Source organism: Gossypium arboreum, chromosome 6 (genome assembly GCF_025698485.1).
Source record: "Gossypium arboreum isolate Shixiya-1 chromosome 6, ASM2569848v2, whole genome shotgun sequence".
NCBI classification, from domain to species: domain Eukaryota; kingdom Viridiplantae; phylum Streptophyta; class Magnoliopsida; order Malvales; family Malvaceae; genus Gossypium; species Gossypium arboreum.
Window position 1 is genome coordinate 20,153,697 of NC_069075.1, and position 20,098 is coordinate 20,173,794.

The following is a 20,098-nucleotide window of genomic DNA, read 5'->3' on the forward strand; positions in this document are numbered from 1 at the left end:
ATCAATCGAGTTTTCCCAAAAGTTTTTCCCCAATTTTCTCTCTGTGCACTCTTAGTTTAGTTAATTAGTTTAGATAAACAAATCCCTTAATTTTTAGGCTAGAAAATAAAAATAAAGTAATTACTTGTACTCTTGGTTCCTTTGGGTTCGACAATCTGGTTTTGCTAAAACTATACTACTGTTCGATAGGTACACTTGCCTTCATCGTGATAATAGTTAGTTTCAGGAACGGTTAATTATAAATTTTTAAAACCTGTCGCGAATTTCATGTATCAATTACTTGAAAATAACAGTCAAACAGAATATGAGTTTTCGAAACTCAGTGTGTAATAGATAACGTAATAGTTAAATTATATCAGACAGATTTAGTAGAAACAAATTCATATCAAAATAGTACAGATATGGACACATAATCCTACCCCCATCTGCTATACACTAACTCTGACCATTCCAACACACCATTTAGGGTATGAAACACTCATCCAACCCTACACACTACTTAGTGTCGATATGACACTTTACAGAATACTTGCAGCTAAGTCGCCAGATAAATAGACGAATTATCACCTTTTACAAAAACACTTCCTCCACATAGCAAAACCCACCCTAGATGCAAATACAGAACGTAACAGAAATCATGCATATTTACAGTATATACAAATAACATAGCAGATACAAAACATACATAGTATTTTTCAGTTTACTCATAACCTATTACGTAGTTTACTTATCATATGACGTTTCTGATATATGATTAGATATCAGAATTCATCCAAACAGATGACCGAATTTCATATTTTTACAGTCTATTTGAGCACATATCATCCTCACGGAAGGCTTACAATCGTTCAGAAAGACGTGTATGACTTTAGGAAAAAATTCAAAATTTTAGGCCTACACGCCTGTGTGGTCCACATGTCCCAAATAGCCTAGATCGTGTGTTGCACACGGCCTACCACACGACCTGGCACACAGTCGTGTGGCTTCGATAGACAACTTTTTCAGCTTTTTCTGATCAATATTTTTCGTTTTTTGCATTACACATTTGGATAATTCTTGAAACGAAATCGACCACGAGATGCCAAGAACCTAAATTCAATAATTAATTAATTAATTAATTCTTAATATCGATACACTGACTTCCAAAAATTCATTCAACTAAACAAGAAATATGAAATTTATCACGCCTAAATTAAATCTTCTAACGTTCAGACACTTACTGTTGAACAACCAGCAACCACTCGTTGCTTATGTTGTTGGAAGAACAACTCTCACCTCTTGTTCTCCTCCTAATGAAACACAACACACGCACATTAATTTCTAAACACTTCCTTCACAAAAGAGATAATTAAACAAACCTGAATAGCACAACAACTATACGAACTTATTGTCTTGCCCAAACCATGAATACATACGAGCCCAAAGTCTCAAGGAAAGAATAAAAAAATAACAAAATATAGCAGCACCTTTACAGTAAGAAAAATAATGAAGAACAAAAATTGAACAAATCTTTGCTTGGGATGAAACAAAAGGCGACAAAAGGAAACAAGAAAGTATGAAAGAAATTAGAGAAGCAAAACGTTGAATTTCTTTACCGGAAACTAATTGAAACACACAAATAGGGATTTGGGGAGAAAGAATAAGAGACGTAGCTAGGTAGCAAATTTTTAGGAACTCTTTTTTTTTTTTAATTTCAAAAATCAAATGAGGTAGGATAAAAACAAAATCAACAAAAAATAATAAATAAAATAAATCGATTATCTAAACTAACCCCAATACACATTTAACAGATTTGTTTGACTTCAAATTGAACTCAATTTCCTCTAACTGTACAACCCACAAAATGTTAACAAAAAAATCCTAATAGCTCCTATAGAGATTCAAACCTAAGACCCACAACCCACCTTCAAAGCCCTTAACCACACAATCAGACACTCAACTATGATATAGTTCAACAAAACAGTAACTAAGATTTTTGGGGCGGTACAACTCTCCCCCCCTAAAAGAAATTTCGACCTCGAAATTTACCTGACTCAAATATATGCGGATACTATTGTTGAATAGTGTCTTTAGGTTCCCATGTGGCTTTTTCAGTGTCATGATTCCACCAGAAAATCGTAGAACTTTCTTTTACTAAGGCACCTTCAAAAAAACATAATCACCCACAGAATATTCAATATCCCTCCTTTTCAAATATGCATATAACTTCTGTATATCAGAAGTCGTCTTAGGAAGATCTCGAATCAGTTTAACTTTATCCTTAGTGGAATAATGGAAATGTGCAAGTGTACACAATTGCAACAAGTAATAAAGTGACAAGTAAATGTCAAGTTATCGTACCGACAGGGACTGTGAAAAGAATTGTTTATGAATGAAATTTTAAAAACACTTTAGTGAAGAAAAATAGTTTGATTTGAGGAGGTGATTAAAAACTAGGATTTTAACTAAGTAAAATAAATAAAAATAAAATAAAAGTTTCAATGCACGATTTCAAAAGATGATTTTAATCAAGATGACATAATTGTGCTAGATTATTTACATTTCTTAACTTGGAATTGTTAAACTCATGTTTATGTTGTTACGAATAAATTCACGGCAACTCGGTAATTTGCTAACTTATGAATATACTTACCTATCAAAATCAATTTATCTCTTGATTATGTCCTTATGTAAATTCAACCGATTAAACAATTTTTAATAAGCAAATGTGTTAATGCACATTCATACTTATGAAATTAAAATAATCGCTTGTACATATCTCTATGCCAATTCAAACAATTAATTCAATCTCATAAGCACAAAAAGATTACGCGAGGTAACAATATATTTCTACCTTGAAACAGTTTAATCACAATAATCTTGCAAGTTATGCAAGGCTAATATATCATTAGATACCGTTGCTAATTTAACCCTCAGCTACCTTAGATGATTAAACATGCACTGATTAAGTATTGTGTCAATTAATTATAATTTCAATCCATTTAAATAATTAATTCATTAGTTACCTTACAATTATAATGTAAGAATAACTTAGTCATGGTTTTACTTAATCAAACATCTTACCGAGGTCTATAACAACACAAACACAATTTTAATAAATTAAGTAGACCAAATGAAATAAACCTAACACGAATTAAACTCAAGTCATATTAATTAAATTAAACATATCAACATCGCAAATATTCATATACATGCTCATCATAATAACAACAAAATTAAAAGGATAGGGAACAAGAATCAAATCTGGTGTTTTCTCCGTGGCTTGATTAGTTTGCTCCGCTCCTCCTCCTCCTCTTGTTCTTGTCAAATCGAGGCTTCTACGAACACTTGAATGCTGATCCAAATGGTGGTTCATTGACTCTTTTTCAATAGGTGAAATCGGCAAGGGAATGGGGAAGAAAATGAAGAACAATGAAGAGAGAAAAGTGAGAGAGAAGTGAAAAGATGAGAAGGGTTGAGATGTGTTTGAAGTGAGCAGCCAATGGGGGTATTTATAGGTTGAGAAGGCTGCTAAAAATAGCCAAAATCAGCAGCCAAAGACTCCGCCCATGGCTGGCCACACATGTGGCATGTTTGAAGATTTCAAACATGCTATTTTAAGGTAGGGGCAAATCTAGAAAGGCATAAATAGTGGAGTGGTTTGAATGAAATTTGAAGGAGTCTTCAAGAGCCATTTTGTAAAACCCCATACCCGTACCTGAGACCGGGATAGGATATGAGGCATTACCAAAATTTTCAGAATAATTTTAATTAATTTATATTATTTAGTATTCATTTTCATGTTTCATGTAACATCCTTTTCATATATTCAATTCAAAATATCATATAAAATACGATACAATACTTAAATTTTCATATTTACATGCTCATTCAGGGTATCCGAACCTACCTGACTAAATTGCAGAAATACCAAGATTTAAAGGCATATTGGTAATTTACCATTTTCCCAAATTTCACCCAATCTTAAATTGATAATTTCATTCAATTTATTAATTTAGATAATAAAACAATTTATTCCCTTCAATTTAGTCATTTTTGACATTTTTACAAAATTGTCCCCTAAAGTTTTACTTTTATTCAATTTAGTCCATGAGCTTAAAACATGCAAATTAGCCATGCTAACTGAATATTCATATATGTTTTTCCTCCTCCTCCTCCTCTCCATTCCACATCCTTAATGTATATAACATTCTTATAAGTACGATTTCACAATTTACTTATTAATGCTCACATCAATCTATTCAAACGATTTATAGTCACTCAATTATTTATAATTCGAGTTACAGAGCTCAAAATTAAGATCCGTAAATTTTCCCTAAAACTAGACTCACATATCATTCCACCATAAAATTTTAAGAATTTTTGGTTTAGCCAATTAGTACAGTTTATTCATTTAAGTTTCCCTGTTTCACTATCCAACAGCTTCGACCTCTCTTCACTAAAATTAATTATATCACAAGACAAAACTCGATAATGTTCCCATTGATTTCTATTGAAAATAGACTCATTAAGGATTCTAAGTATATAAATTTGAGACTCTAATTAATTTTTCCAATTTTTTGTGATTTTCCAAAGTCAAAACAGGGGAACCCGAGTTCATTCTGACATTGTCTTACAAAATTAATTATATCTCATAATTTACAAATCCATTGCTTACACTGTTTCTTCTATGAAAAACTAGACTCAATAAGCTTTAATTTTATATTTTATTCATCTTCTAATTCGATTTATAAAATTTATGGTGATTTTTCAAAGTTAGTCTACTTCTGCTGTCCAATATTGTTTTAGTTCAAGATGTTTATTACCATTTTTCCTCTAAATTTCAAAGGTCATACAATTCAGTCCTTACTCAATTAGCCCATCTATTAAGCTAATTTTTCTCAATTAACATTTTATTCCATCATTCTAAACTATTACACAATCTTTAAAAATCAGAATTTTAACACTAAACCTTAATTCACAACTTTTTCACAATTAGGTCCTAAAATCAATTTCTATTGAAATTACTTGATAAAATCATCAAACAACAAAATCAAAGCTTCAAATTCATTTATTTCATCATAAACAGCTAAAACTTATCAATGATAGATTTTAATTTTGTTCATAAAATCAAAAACTAATGAATTAAACACTTGGACCTAATTGTAAAAGTCACAAAAACATAAAAATCTCAAAGAAAAGGGTAAGAATTGAACTCACATATGTCAAAGTATGAAAAACCAGCAGCTTTCAGACCTCCCATGGCGTTTTTGCTGAAGAAAAATGATGATATCTCTAGATTTTTCAAATTTATCTTGTTTTATATGTTTAATTTGCAAAATTTCCCATTTTGCCCTTGTTTCTCCTTGTCTTTTTGGCTGATTTTCTTGCCCAACCATCCAGCCCATACAATTTGGGTCCAATTGCCTTTTAAATCTCTCCTTTTTAATCACTTAAACTATTTAATCACAATTTAATAAATTTTGCACTATTTTCAATTTAGTCCTTTTTAATTAATTGACTAACCAAACGTTAAAATTTTCTAACGAAACTTTAATACTAACTTAATAACACTCCATAAATATTTATAAAAATATTTATGGCTCGGTTTATAAATCCGAGGTCTCAATACCTCGTTTTTAACCAAATTTACCTGATTAATTCTTTTAAAATCGCAAAATTCACTAATTAAAAATAATTCTTTTAAGTTCGCGCTTGGCCTATAATTATTATTTGTTAAAATTTCTAAACTTACTCGTCGAATTTAGTGATCTCGAATCACTGTTTTTGACACCACTGAAAAATTTGGCTGTTACACATTTTGCAAGCCAAATAATCAGCCAAGCAAGCTGATTGGGTCAGCATGTGGGATGGTTTTGGGCTACCCAGTGCTCAGTTGGATCGATTTTCTCGGTTCAGCTCAACTGGGCCCCTTTTCATAATTAATTAATAATAATTTATTTAACCCAAATTAAATTGGATTAAAATTAAAATGAATTATATTATGAATTAATAAACATAATTTGGACCGTCTTAGGCTGAAAAATTAATTGCTTGATGCTTCAAAATTGTTTCTCGGTTTTGCGCTTCTAGTAGTGTTTGTCGAGCCGTTTTTCGCCCTTTGTGTAAATATGTCGAAAACAATCAAATTTAATCAAAATTTGATATAAAATTAATTAAAATTCAATATGTTCATAATTTGAGTGCAATTTAATTATTTTATAATTATTATATATTTTTCGACAAGAATTTTACTGAGGCTACATGAATTTGAGTTAAAAAAGGCATGAAAAAATGTGTATATTTTCGTGTGTCTCTATTAGTAAAAACTCTTCAAGCTTTATTGAAAATGTTTTGTATGTCAACGGTCTTAAATATAATCTATTGAGTATTAGTCAATTATGTAATAAAGGTCTCAATGTAATATTTGAGTTTAATGGATATAAAATCATTGACATTGTATCTAATAAGATTATGCTTAGTGGTCATAGAATAGGAAATACATACATGGTGCATTTAGAAGACTTGCATAATTCAAACATTTGCCTCTTGATTAAAAATGAAAATACTTCTTTGTTGTGGCATAGAAAATTAGGACATGCTAGCATGAGCATATTGTATGAATTGGCTAAATATGACTTAGAGGATTGCCAAAATTTGATTTTAACTTAAATAAAGTTTGTGATGCATGTGTTAAAGGCAAACAGAGGAGAGTTTCTTTTGAACCTATTAATGATGCATCTACAAGTAGTGTTCTATAATTAATTCACATTGATCTTTTTGAACCAATTAAAACTACTAGCTTGAGTGAAAAACAATATGCTTTTGTGTTTGTACTCTAGATTTACTTCTGTTCTTTTCTTAAGTACTTAAGATGAAGCTTTAGAAAAATTAATCACATTTTTAAAAACTAATCAAAATGAAAAAAGTTACTCTATCACTAGTATTAGAAGTGACCATGAAACCGAATTACAAAATCTTAGTTTTGATAATTTTTGCAACTCAAATGGTATTATTCATAAGTTTTCTGCACTTAGAACTCGTCAACAAAATAGACCTGTTGAGAGGAAAAATAGAACTTTAGAAGAAATGGCTATAACCATGTTTTGTGATAATAATTTACCAAAATATTTTTGGGCGGAAGCCACAAACACTGTTTTCTATGTTACTAATCGAGTAATGATTAGGTCTATTTTGAAGAAAACTCTATATGAACTTTTCAAAGACAAAAAGCCTAACATTAGTTATTTTCATCCTTTTGGATGCAAGTGTTTTGTTTTAAATAATAGAAAAGATAATCTTGACAAATTTGATGCAAAAAGTGATGAAGGAATTTTTCTTAGTTATTCCTTAAATTCTAAAGCTTATTGAGTCTTTAATAAAAGAACTTTAATAATTAAAGAGTCCATACATGTTGTTTCCGATGATTCTAACTTCCTTCCTAGAAAGAATTATTGTGATGATGATGATGATGATGATGATGTGGGAATATGAAACAATGGTGAGAAAATTGATCAATTATCAAATGAAAGGATCCAAGAACATACATAATATGCTTTATAGGAGCTCACCCAAGAGGAAAATGAAATCCATCCAAGAGAGTATAATTGATGATAAGATTTTGGGAGATCCATCCAAAGAGATAATCTATGATTCATATATATCATGTTTTTTATTCTATACAATTAGGTGTATGAAATCATTAGAAATGGCCAAAATGATTGCATCCTCTAAGTTATTTTTTTTTCCAATTTTTATGCTATTGCACCTTAATATTTATTTGGTATTTTATACCTTAATGTTTATTTGTAAATGTTAGTTCACTTGCCTTTACTTTCAAATATCTATCTTTGGGCTAACCATTTTCTTTTGCTTTTAAGCTTTATTAGTTGATTTTTTATATAACAGAAAGGGGAGAAAGAAAGGTAAATTTAATTGGTATTTGGTTGATTAATTTTTAATGATTAATATTTTAATGTCAACACCTAAGTGACCAGTTTTTCACACTCAAGTCATTGTTTCAAAATTATAAAATCAAGTCTTTAATTTAAATTGAACTTTAACAATGGGGAGTAGCAAATTCAAAAACAAATTTACCAAAATATTTTGTTATATCAAAAAAGGGGAGATTGTTAAACTAGCTTTATTTGATAAATTGTTTTGATATAACAAACAAAAATGTTTTTTTAATAAAATTTGTTTTTGAACAAAGAAATTATAAAGTTCAAAGCATAAAAGTCATTTCAAGACTTCCAGACAACTTAGAAAATGTGTTGAACACTTAGAAAAAGTTTGGACAAATTTCAAAAATGGTTTAAACTTTTTTAACTCAATTGAAATATTTTTAAATCGATTAAAAAATTGCTCCCTACAAAAAGTATCAATACCTTTCATAAAGTATCAATACCCATACAATTTTCATTGATACCTTTTTTAAGATCGATATCAATCTTGCTTACTGACTTGAAACAAAAATTGAACATTCACAATAAGTATCGATACCTTCTAAAAAATTATCGATACCTATTGTATCTTTATCGATACTATCTTTGATATTGATACCGTTTTTGCATTTTAATTTGATGATTTTTCAAATAATTACAAAAAGTATTGAGATACCTTTTATCAGGTATCAATAAAATGTCTTTTGTATCGTTGTAAACTAACTTTAACGATCATTGAATCAGGCATTAAATGCTAATATTATCTACTTGTAGAAAAAGTATTGATACCTTTTGTTGTAGGTGAATTTAATTATTTGATATTTTCATCCTGAAAAGGATCTATTCAATTACTTAACAACGGTTGAAAATCAATTAGAGGGCATAAATATCAATTTTTAAAGGCTCTACAATAACAAGTGAGATTACAATAGATCAAGTGTTTCAAGATAAGAAAAATCAAAAATCCATTACCAATCACTTTGTACTTTATTTCTTTATCTTCTTCTTGTAAACACTTGTGAGCATTCATTATATTTTCTATCAGCACGAGTGTTTTCATTGTATTTGTGCTTAATTGGCAAACATCATAATCTTATGAGGATTATTTCTTTGTTTGCTTTGTGTCTTAAGGTTTGGGTAGAAATCTTAAGGAAGTTTGTAAGGTTAAACCTTGTCCTCAAAGGTTATCAAATTAGTGAATTTGAGAAAATCCTTAGTTGTGGAAAGTTAAGGAAGTGGAGTAGGCAATTGGGATTGAACCACTATAAATCATTGCATTTATTGTTTCATATTCTTTCATTGCTTCTATCAAAATTTTTAAAAGGTCAATTCATCCTCTCTTGGCTATTTCAGTTTGATTATTTGAACTAACAAAAAGGTTTATCATTTCTCATCCATGTGATATCTTAATTTTGTCTGTTGAAGTCTATCAAACTGTTGGAATTAAAGGCTAAAAGTAAGAGGGCGATGCTTGAGATGTGCCTAACACTATCCTTAAAGATATTTTGTGGACAGTGTATCTTTCAGATTCAACTAGCACTTTTGTTTACCAAAGGAAACATGGAGCAAGAAGAACATATCAAAAATAGAAGGGATTTCCAGAGAGGAGAAATGCACATAGATTATGGAGTTGGTAGTAATGTTATGAAGATCGTTACTGAGATGTAATAGGAAGGACCTCTTATTGGATCCTTATGGTACTCGATCTGACAATGACCCCTGTGAAGAATGAAAGAGAATATTTAATCAAACAAGCTTTTCCATGAACGAACTTCTCGTAACCAAAACGGTTGGCTCTGTGAGGTGATTAGGTACAACAGTCTCAAACAATTACAATTGTGAATACTGGAATGATCACGACCTAACGTATTGGTTTTATATGTCGTGCAATATCACAATGAAAGGTGAACTACGAACAGAGAAAATGGTATGTTTACGTCACAAGTGAAGGTCCAATACAGAGGTCTCTAAACCAAAGGACATGCAAATATTATATATTTAAAAAGGAAACTCAAGCTTGGCATTTTCAGCCGGTGCTTCACCATTTCTTCCTTGGGCATAACTATAAGGTTGCCAACACAAAACAGATTAGATTTCATATTACCTAAAATTATTTTTTTGACAACTTTTTATTGTGACCATCTATTTCTCTCTCTCCTTAATATTTTCAAGATTTCATGGTATCCTACGATTCCCCTTTATAACACATATTGTCACATGAATATGGATAACAAAGATTGAAATGGAAAGTCGTTCAGTTAACAAATGTTTCAACATTAGCATTACGTAAGACTCAAAAGTATGTTTTTTTAAACAACATTTTTAAGTACAAGAAATTTCCCACCAAGAATATTCAGTCTAAAAGCACTCCCATCTTCTTCCCTAGCTATTCCTTGGAGTTCAAGTCCTTCCATTCGATCCCTGTAAAAATAAAAACCAAAATTAATACACCAAAAAAATGAAGGCAATTTGTGTGTTCTTCTATTTCCTTTCTTCGTTAATTTCACCGTTCTTTTTAAAATTTAGAATATTACAACGATAATAAGACGAGTTATAATCATATAAGCTTAGATGTGAGTATGGTGATATAATTATACTCTCGATCCCTTTACCTTCTACTCATTTGAAATTACTACTTCTATTTTTAATCTCAAGAATCTATTATTTGATTCAATAATTGAAGTTTAATGTGATATTTTTAAATAAAAAATGTTACTAATATGATTAATAAATGAAAATATCGAATTTTGGGGTGTAAAATTGGATTCGGAATATAAGATTGCAAGGTTTTATGACACACTATTTCAGATTAGTAATTTACTACTTCAGAATAGTAAGGTTCAACATCATTAGATGGAATATGGCCAACACATGTTAACCCTTACACTATAAGGCAAAAACATGCTTGAATTAGCGTAAAATAAAAAATAAAAAAAAAAGGGGGAATTTTTTTGAAGAGAAAGAGAAGAAGGACCTGAGGAGATTAAACGTCCTTGACAACAAGGTCACCATTGATAAGCTCTCTGTAAGCAGCGACAGGCCAAATAAAGCCTCTAAATATAAGACCGGTAGCCAAAGGCACATCAATGATGATCTCCTTCATGGCAGGCTTCTTATCATCGCTAATAGCAATGAGGTAGCTCCTTCCAACCCACCCGATCCATCCAGCGATGTACAAGAACAAGAGACCAGGCGTGATGAACTCACCCCAGTGCCTCTGATCACCGCTTACTATCAAATGAGGCAACCCATCAGACCCACACAGCAGCCCGTACTTCCCGTAGTTGTCAAACCGTCTCTTGGTTTTCTCGATGGTTGCTTTGATAGCGAGAGCTGGAGCGCTGTCAGGGGCGTATAGCTTCAACGACGATTCCAGCTTCTTGATCTGCTGCTTCTCACGTTTGGCGAATTGCTTGGACTCTTTGCATGGTGTGAGGCCTGCAATATCAGCTACGGCAGGCTGTGGGGCTGAGAGAAGAATGGAAGAAAGAGCAAGAGCTGCTGAGAAGGCTTGGAGTGATGAAGCTGATGATGGTGGCGATGAAGTCTTGTCGGTGGAGCATACCACCAATGATCGTGAAACTTTGGGGGTGAGTTTGGAGTTTAGCTTTGGCTTCAAAAGGGATTTGGAGAGGTTAGTGGGGATTGTAAGAGACATTTTGGGAGTATAGTAGTTGTGGTGTGTGGTGAAGAAGGAGGGGAGGAGGATTTGAGAGAGAAGGGGAAGGATGAGTTTTAGATTCGGAGGAGGGAAGGACTAGTGGTGGAAGGAAAGATAAGATGAAGTGGAATATGAGATGTTAGAATGCTGAGTTGGGTAGCTGCGATTGGGTTCATGGCTGTTTGGTTGTAAGTTTCAGATTCTCCCTGTATCCATATCTATATCTGATATAGCTCTTATATACCTATATAATCTACTATTCTATTTAAATAATAAAAAAAACTATATTCTATATATACCCATAGGCTTCCTTTGGTCAAATTTTTATTTTAATCTTATAAAAACCTCTATATTATCAGTTAATCTAATAAATCCTAAATTACTTTTATTAAAACTAACATTCTCCTACCCTACTATTTAAACAATTCTTGGAGACATCATCTAAATTACTATTCCTAGATGGAATCCAACTACTAATTGCGTTATACTACGCCCAACTTGTTGATATTTTAATAATTTCTACAGAATTTTATGGGAGCATTTCGATAATAAAGTGATTATTATTTTTCCAAAATCGCCGAATTAGTATTCCAAAAAGCGTTGACCAAGGGACTCCATGCCTCGTCAGCTGCCCATGACTTCCTAAGTTTGTTCTGACCGATTCAAATAAATTGTTAAGAGAAAAACTGAGACCATCTTGCTTTCGGCACAATCAATTTCCAGATATCCTTAGCTATTGGACAGTCTCTGAGAATATGTAAAGTGTCTTTTGTTTCGTATTGGCACATTGGACATACTTTTGTTTGGTTAATTCCTCTTTTAACCCTTTCTAGGTTTGTAAGCAGGCATTGTTTATAAACTAATCATAAGAAAAACCGAACTAGTAAAACCATTAAGGAAGTTAATTATTTACACTAAGGATATGTTTCATCAATTGAAAAATTAAATGCTGAAAATATAAATATTGAATTTTATAAGTATTAAATTTATATTATAAAAATGTTTCATATATTAATAAAAATTAAGTATGTAACAGGCTAATTTGCCTGGGCCCATACTAAAACCAAATTACAAAATAATAATAAATCAAAAAAAAAGCAATTAAATGTCCACTATAGTCCAATTACAAAATGCTGGCCCAAAAAAACAAAATAACCAAACAGAATAAACTAAATCCAATACACCAGGCCCAAGTTAACCCTAAACCCAAACAAACCCATAACCCAATACTCAAAACAAAACAAATTTGGCCCAAGTGGCCCAAGACCAAATTATTCACAGAAACCTTAGGTTTTCTGTTTGCGCAGCAACTAGCCTCTAGCGTAGCCTCCGTACGCCCCATGCCAAGTGCCACGTATCACCACGCCAACTGGCCTCCGTACTTGCATGTAAACACAAGAAAACAACTGCAAAACAACAAGCAAAAGGAGCAAATTTTGTTTTTATTCTCTTTCGGCTATAAAAAGCCTAAAACTTTTCAATATTTTTTTGGATACTGACGAACAGAGGGAATATGAAATCAATATAGAGAAATTGAACACATTTCAAAGGTGGTTCATTTGTTCATTTGTTCATTTTCTATTTTTATTTTCCTTTTTTATTTTATTTTGAATCCACTACGCAAATTCGTAAAAAAAAAGGAAGATTTTACCCATATTTAGCGTTGATATCCTCGGCGTCTGCTTCTCTGGTCCAAAAGCTGATGGACCCCTGGAGATTTGGTTAAAGCTATGACGGAGGAGGCCAAGGATCGAGATTTTTGTGGTTGTTTTAAGTTTTGGGGTTTTGTGGTCCTGAATCTTCTTCTACGTGAAAGAAGGGCCTAGTTAGGGCTCCAGGCGTCCCTTCGGCCACCACCTACGGTGGTCACCATCGCCAGCAACGGTGGATAGCCGACGGAGTTTAACCAAACCCCAGGACCATGCCTAGGGAGAAATGGAGGACAACCCCTTTGTTCTTTTTTTAAAAAGTATAGCACAAATGATTTTTTTTTTAGAAAATTTGGACTTTATAACTAGTCCATATGGCGCCTTTTTGAATTTGATTTCCAATGGTCAAAATGACGTCGTTTGGCATGTGACCCACGTGACCCAACCCGTTCAGCGGAAGATTCGCGTGTTTTCAAGGCCCAAGTGGGCAAATTGTTGTTTTAATCCCTCCACATTTTCTGTTTTTACTATCTAGTTCCTTTCATTTTTTTATTTTTACCCTACTAATTTATTTCGTTTCTAATTTAACCCCTCTGGAATTGTGCGTTTAGTGAGCCCAGGGATAATTTCCTGATAAGTTCCCTTCCTTTTTGCGCATTACAGTTTGGGTCCATTATTTTATTCTATTCCGTCTTTTTTTCCCTCAAATCTTGTTTAGTTTTCAAACAAGCCATTGTTTTGATTTCTTTTTATTTTTTTATTTCAATCTTTGTTTTTGTTTTATTTTACACTCGTATTTTTAATTAATGTTTCATTTAATTATTTAATTCAAATTTTTAAATTAAACTTATATTGGTTCCTATTTATTTTTCTATTGGCTTGTTTTATTTCTTATATTCTTGCCCTTTGTTTAATTACTTTCTTTTTATTATTATCTATTCGTTTATTGCCTTGCTTCCAGGTCTTAAATTATTCTTATTATTGTTTATGCATGTTTACATTAGGATTTGATAATATTAATGCTATATGGGTTAAATTCTATTATGCATATTATGTTATCATTATTTCAAATGTGTTACATTATCTTTATTAGCTACGTATGATCCTTTTAAGTTGCAAACTATTTCTCTTTAAATACAACCCAAATAAACTATACGTTTATCATTTTAAATGTTTCATTCATATTTTATCCAAATTCATAAAAGGAGGGAATTTTAAAAAATCGAAAATATTTCATTTAGGAAGTTCGAGAAATCGTACCCTAACTTACGAGGTTTCAATTTTCTCGTCAAGTCTAAATATCCAAACATCCTCTTAAATTTCAAAATTCATGAATTATAAATAAAAACAAAGACAATATTCAGTATTTAGTAACTCGAGAAAATTGTGCCCTAACTTACGGGGTTTCGATTCTCGTTGAATCTAAATAGCCGAATATCCTTTTAAAAAATCAAACTACAATTTCAAAATAAAACAATTTGAAAGGCTAGCTTACTTTCGAGGGATTCAAATGTCGTGTCCTAACTTACGGATATGACATTTTGATACTTCGAGACGAAAGGGCCTTCAATTCTCGTTTTAATTTGCTCAAAGTTTTTAATTGAAGTTAATAAAAAAGAGAGGATCATATTTCAAATTCTTTTCGAGTTTTCAACTTTCAACATTTAGACACTAATTAATCAATTAGGTACCAATTTTAGGCGTTACGAGGATGCTGATCCATCCTCGTACGTAACCGACTCTAGAACCCATTTTATCGAATTTCATAGACCAAAATTTCTATTTTAATAAATCACAATGTTTTATTAGAACGATTAATTATAAGGTGACCTGATCGCACCTCATAAAAAGGATTGGTGGCGACTCTCGTTTTTTATTTCAAAAAAAAAATGTCGATCGTTTTTCAAATCAAACAATGGTTTCAACAGCTTGGCGACTCCGCTAAGGACAAATAAGAGAGTTAAACTGCGATTTGATTAATTCTTGTCTTATTGGTCGAAAATTGATAATTTGATTTAAAATTACGATCCTTTCATTGCATTTCATCTGTTATCATAATACCTGCTCTGTTGGTTCGAGTCTTTAAATATTTTTTCACATTGCATTGCATGACCGCTCGGTCCTACCCTTTAAGTGGGAGTGAGAAACTAGTTTTTCGTGAGGTTTTCACCTCCGTATAGGATAGTGGATCACTTCCGAGATACATCCGTACCTATGTCTTCGTGAGATTTTCATCTCCGTATAGCCTTAGGGAAATGTATTCCCTTAAACTGAACTCGACTTATATGAACCTATAATGGGTGAGGATCGAGGAATCTGCTGGTTCAAGTACCCTGTCTTTAGAACCGAACCACATGTAATGACCCATATGAGCCCACCCTAGGTAGAGCCACACTAAACCATTAGCGATCGTCCGAATAGGTATTCTGCTTGTTGTTTCTTGCTTACTTTAATTTCATATGAATTGTACTGACTTGTGTTGTTTTGCTTGTAATTGCATGGCATGTCATTATAAAAAGGGTGTCGGTTCAAGTTCGATTACTAAATAGAGAGCTTGTCATGGAGAACGAATTTCTTGAAAAAGTGGAGGATAATACGACCGTCCGTATATGGTCGGAGAAAACACAATTGGAAAAGGGAGATATCTTGATAGCAAGGTATACGCCAGAGTTATGAGACTTCACTCGTATCAGCGTGACACAGAATGATCTTCGAGAATTGAAGAAAATGTGGGCCCAATGGGGTGATGAAGTCAAACAGCTATTTTACGACAATTACGATGATCTATCCTACTTACTCGACATCAAGATAGATAAGCATCTGTTTCGGGTTTTGGCCCAATTCTGGAATCCGGCCTACAGTTGTTTCACCTTCGGGAGCGTAGATTTGGTGCCCACAGTGGAAGAATATACCGCCCTACTTTGATGCCCAAGGGTTCAGGTTGACAAAGCCTATTCTAGAGCCGCAAATGTTTCGACCTTTGTGAAGAAATTGATGAATATCACCAGAATGAGTGAGCAATAGGTTACGACTCGGATCAAACAAAAAGGAGAAAGTTAATGTAATCCCTAGAAAAGTTTATGAGACTTGATTTTGGCACACCCCGACATGAAGAAGAGAGTGGATGTTTTTGCTTTAAGTAACTACGGGTTAGTAGTTTTCCCTAAGGCACTAGGGCATGTAGACGAGACACTTTCTGATCTGTTTGACTAAATGAATAAAAGCGTTACACCGGTTCCTGCGATTTTAGCCGAAACATTCAGGACCTTGAATGCATGTGGAAGAGCTGGTGAGGGTCGATTCATAGAATGTGCGCAACTGCTACTAGCTTGGTTCCATAGCCATTTCTGGAAGGTAGACAAGGTGTCATATCGGGTGTTCTCTGAGAATTACTCACTATTAAAGAAAATAGTGGCTACACCAAGACAGGATGACATATCAGAGGAAAGATGGATGGAAATCCTCTAAAATCTCCAAGAAGAGGATGTCGAGTGGAGAGCCCCTTGGTTCCCGACGAGATCTTATACCGATGTGGGGATTTTGACTGGGTCCCCCTACTTGGAATTTGGAGAGCCATAGGATATGCCCATTTACTCGTGTTGAGACAGTACCTATCGAGACAGTTCATACCAGCAACTTATGGGCTAGCTTAGTGCGAGTTTTCTTATAAAAGGGATAACTATAAGAAGAAGATATGAGAGATGTCCAACGCTTGGAATCAGACTCTCTGGATTAAGAGATTGGTTGTTGGTCCAATGACAACCCCTGAGTATAATGGATGGCAGAGTAAGAGAATCAACGATAATATTTTCGAGCCAAATCAAGAGGGCACGCGATCGATGGAAGAATATCTACAAGTGGTCCCATCAGAATTAGGAATCATAAAGCAGGACTTTAGGAGAAGGAATGCAGAGCTTGGAAAGAAGATAGAGCAACTAGAAGAGGAAAAGATGCATTTGAGGCTAGATGTCGATGTTCAGAAATTGGAGACCAAAAAATAGAGGAAAGGAAAGAATAAGGCCGAGAAAGATTTGGATAGCCTAAAAAAAGATTACAAGAAGTTGCGCCTATTAATGAGAACCGCGGGGTTGGGAAAAACATTTGAACAATGGTGACACGAGATCCAAGAAGAGAAGACCAAGGTCGATCGATGGGAAAGAAAATACCAAGACGCCCAGGGTCGAAAAGAAACCTTAGAAAAGAGTCTGTCGGAAGCCCAAAATGAGAAGATCGGGTTAAAGGCCAGAATAGCCGAACTAGAAAAATTGTTTCATCAGCACTGTAACCGCAACTCTGCAATAGAGCTGAAGGCAAGCTTGGATAAGATTGAAGAACTGAAAAGGAAGGTCGAAGAACTCGAGATTACGTTACAAAATAGTGAACTCCGAGTTGAGCTCCTTGAAGCAAGTAATGAGCGGTGTAATGAGCAACTCCATCGATCTCAGGGTCAAATTAGGGACAGTGACTACATTATGGGTAAGGCTATGGCCTAGATTTGAGATGCGGCAGACCATCTACAGACTTTAGCAGTTCAAGCAGATATATTAAGTGTGAAATATGAACTAGAATCAGACCGGGGCCAAGAATTGGCTTGGTTGCTTAGAAAAGTTAAAACTTTGAATATTAGGTCTAGGTCGTATCTATAATCCATTTCTATGTAAAGAATTTTGTTTTCTAGTAAAGTTGTTCTAAATGGAATTGAATCAAAGTCGACGCCTCTTTTTTCTGCATTCATGCATTTGCATTTCATCACATCATATGCATTAATTTTCACAAAAAGACCATAAGTTAAAAAATCATTTCAGTAATCTAGAAATCGACAAAAATCTACCAAGTACGTATCCTTACGGTACAAGAAGAAACACTAAAGCGATGGATAAAAGAATAGAAATGTTGGAACAAATGTAGAAGGAGATGCAAGAACAGATGCAAGCATAAATGCAAGAGAAATTGGCAAAAATCCAGCAAGATATGAGGAACCAAATGTTGAAATCAAAAAGGAACATGATGAACCAGCTAACACAACTGCAGACTAGGGGATAGGAGAAAGGAAAAGGCACTATAGTCAATATTATAGATGAAAATAAAGATCCTCTTTACCCTCCTAGTTTTACACTGATAAACGTTCAGACACAAGCCGAAGTATGCATGCGAAGGCCATCCGTTACAATCAGACTCCAACAATTTCAGGTCGATGCTTTAATGCCAATTAACTATCAAACAGGCTTAGGCTCTAATTTAGGAGATAACCCAACTAATCCCGTAGTCCCTGATCTGGATGACATGGTGGAGGCCGAAAAAGCGAGAGCTAAGCTTCCAAAACAATTGGAAGACTGATGCAAGTGGTTGGAGGAGAAGTTCAAAGCAATGGAAAATGCTGACTATCACTGTGGGATCGATGCTAAAGATTTGAGCTTGGTTCTGGACCTGGTGCTTCCTCCTAAGTTCAAAACTCTCGAGTTCGAGAAGTACAATGAGACTAGCTGCCCTGAAGCTCATATTACCATGTTTTTTAGACAAATAACTGGGTATGTCAACAATGTTCAACTATTGATTCACTGCTTTCAGGAAAGTCTGATTGGGGCAGCATCCAAATGGTACATCCAATTGAGTTGTACTAAGATCAACTCATGGAAGGACCTAGCTCAAGCTTTCATGAAACAGTATAGTCACGTGATGGATATGACCCTGGATAGGATCACCTTGCAGAACATGAAAAAGAAACCGAATTAGAGCTTTCGAAAATATGTCCAAATGTGGAGGGAGGTTACTATACAAGTCCAGCCACCTCTCCTAGAAAAAGAGACCACCATGCTATTTATCAATATTTTAAAGGCTTCATTATCACTCATATATTGGGGAGCGCCACCAAAAGCTTCTCAGATATAGTGATGACCGGCAAAATGATCGAGAACGCGGTAAGGAGCGGCAAAATAGATACAGAGGAAAGTACCAAAAGATCAGCCCTAAAGAACAGGGAGAATTAGGTGAACAACATGAGCACGTATAGCAAAGGTTATTCCAAGTCGTTTACAGTGAGCCAACCTAACATGGTAATAGCTAACCATCAGAGCACCCCGAGACAAGAGTCTAATACGAGGACGAACACAGAAAGACTACAGTTCATGCCTATACCCATGACGTATAGGGAGCTGTATTAGAATCTATTCGATGCGCACGTAGTGTCTCCCTTCTACTTAAAGCCAATGCAACCCCTATATCCCAAATGGTATGACGCAAATGCTCAATGTGAATACCGCGCTGAAATCACTGGATATTCAATTAAAAATTGCACTGCGTTCAAAAAGTTAATTGAAAGATTTATTAAAATGGGGATTGTGAAGTTTGACGACCCATCTGCACCCAATGTAGCAAGAAACCCACTACCCAATCAACCGACCAAGGGGTAAACAGGATAAATGAAAATGGGGGCAAGAAGGTCAAATATGAGGTTGCTGAAGTTAAAACCCCTTTGAAATAGGTTTGGAAAGAGATGATGAAAATAGGGTTAATCGTATTGGATTCGGAAAAGAGACCTGAAGAAAAGTGGAACTACTATGAGTTCCATAATGAAGTGGGGTATGAAATCCAAGAGTGCAGGGAGTTTAGGGCCCTAGTGCAAGACATGATGAACAACAAAAAAATGGAGTTTTATGAAGAGGTTAAAAGACCCGAATAGGGAAATATATGCACGTCAGAAGGAGAATCGACAGCGCAAGTCCAAAAAGTTAATTACCTAGTAGTTATCATATTACGAACCAACAGTAATGAAGCGGGAGTGCGAATGCCACCAAAAGTCATAATCCAAAAACCAACAGTCTTCCCTTATAAAGACAGCAAGAGGGTCCTATGAAATTACGATTATA

At 33.8% G+C, this 20,098-nt stretch overlaps 1 protein-coding gene across 1 annotated transcript; it reads right to left on the reverse strand.

Annotated features, from left to right (window-relative positions):
- Positions 1 to 10,180: 10,180 nt before the first annotated feature.
- On the reverse strand, positions 10,181 to 11,792 carry LOC108480583 (photosystem I reaction center subunit III, chloroplastic-like). Its single transcript, XM_017783628.2, has 2 exons — positions 10,897 to 11,792; positions 10,181 to 10,343 (listed from the first exon to the last, which is right to left on the reverse strand). Exon 1 carries the CDS (start codon positions 11,578 to 11,580, stop codon positions 10,906 to 10,908), a length of 675 nt encoding a protein of 224 aa, XP_017639117.1. The 5' UTR covers positions 11,581 to 11,792; the 3' UTR covers positions 10,181 to 10,343; positions 10,897 to 10,905.
- Between the last annotated feature and the right edge of the window lie 8,306 nt (positions 11,793 to 20,098).

Excerpts from the sequence above, each read along its gene's own strand:
- LOC108480583 (XM_017783628.2), bottom strand. The coding sequence starts at position 11,580 with ATGTCTCTTACAATCCCCACTAACCTCTCCAAATCCCTTTTGAAGCCA.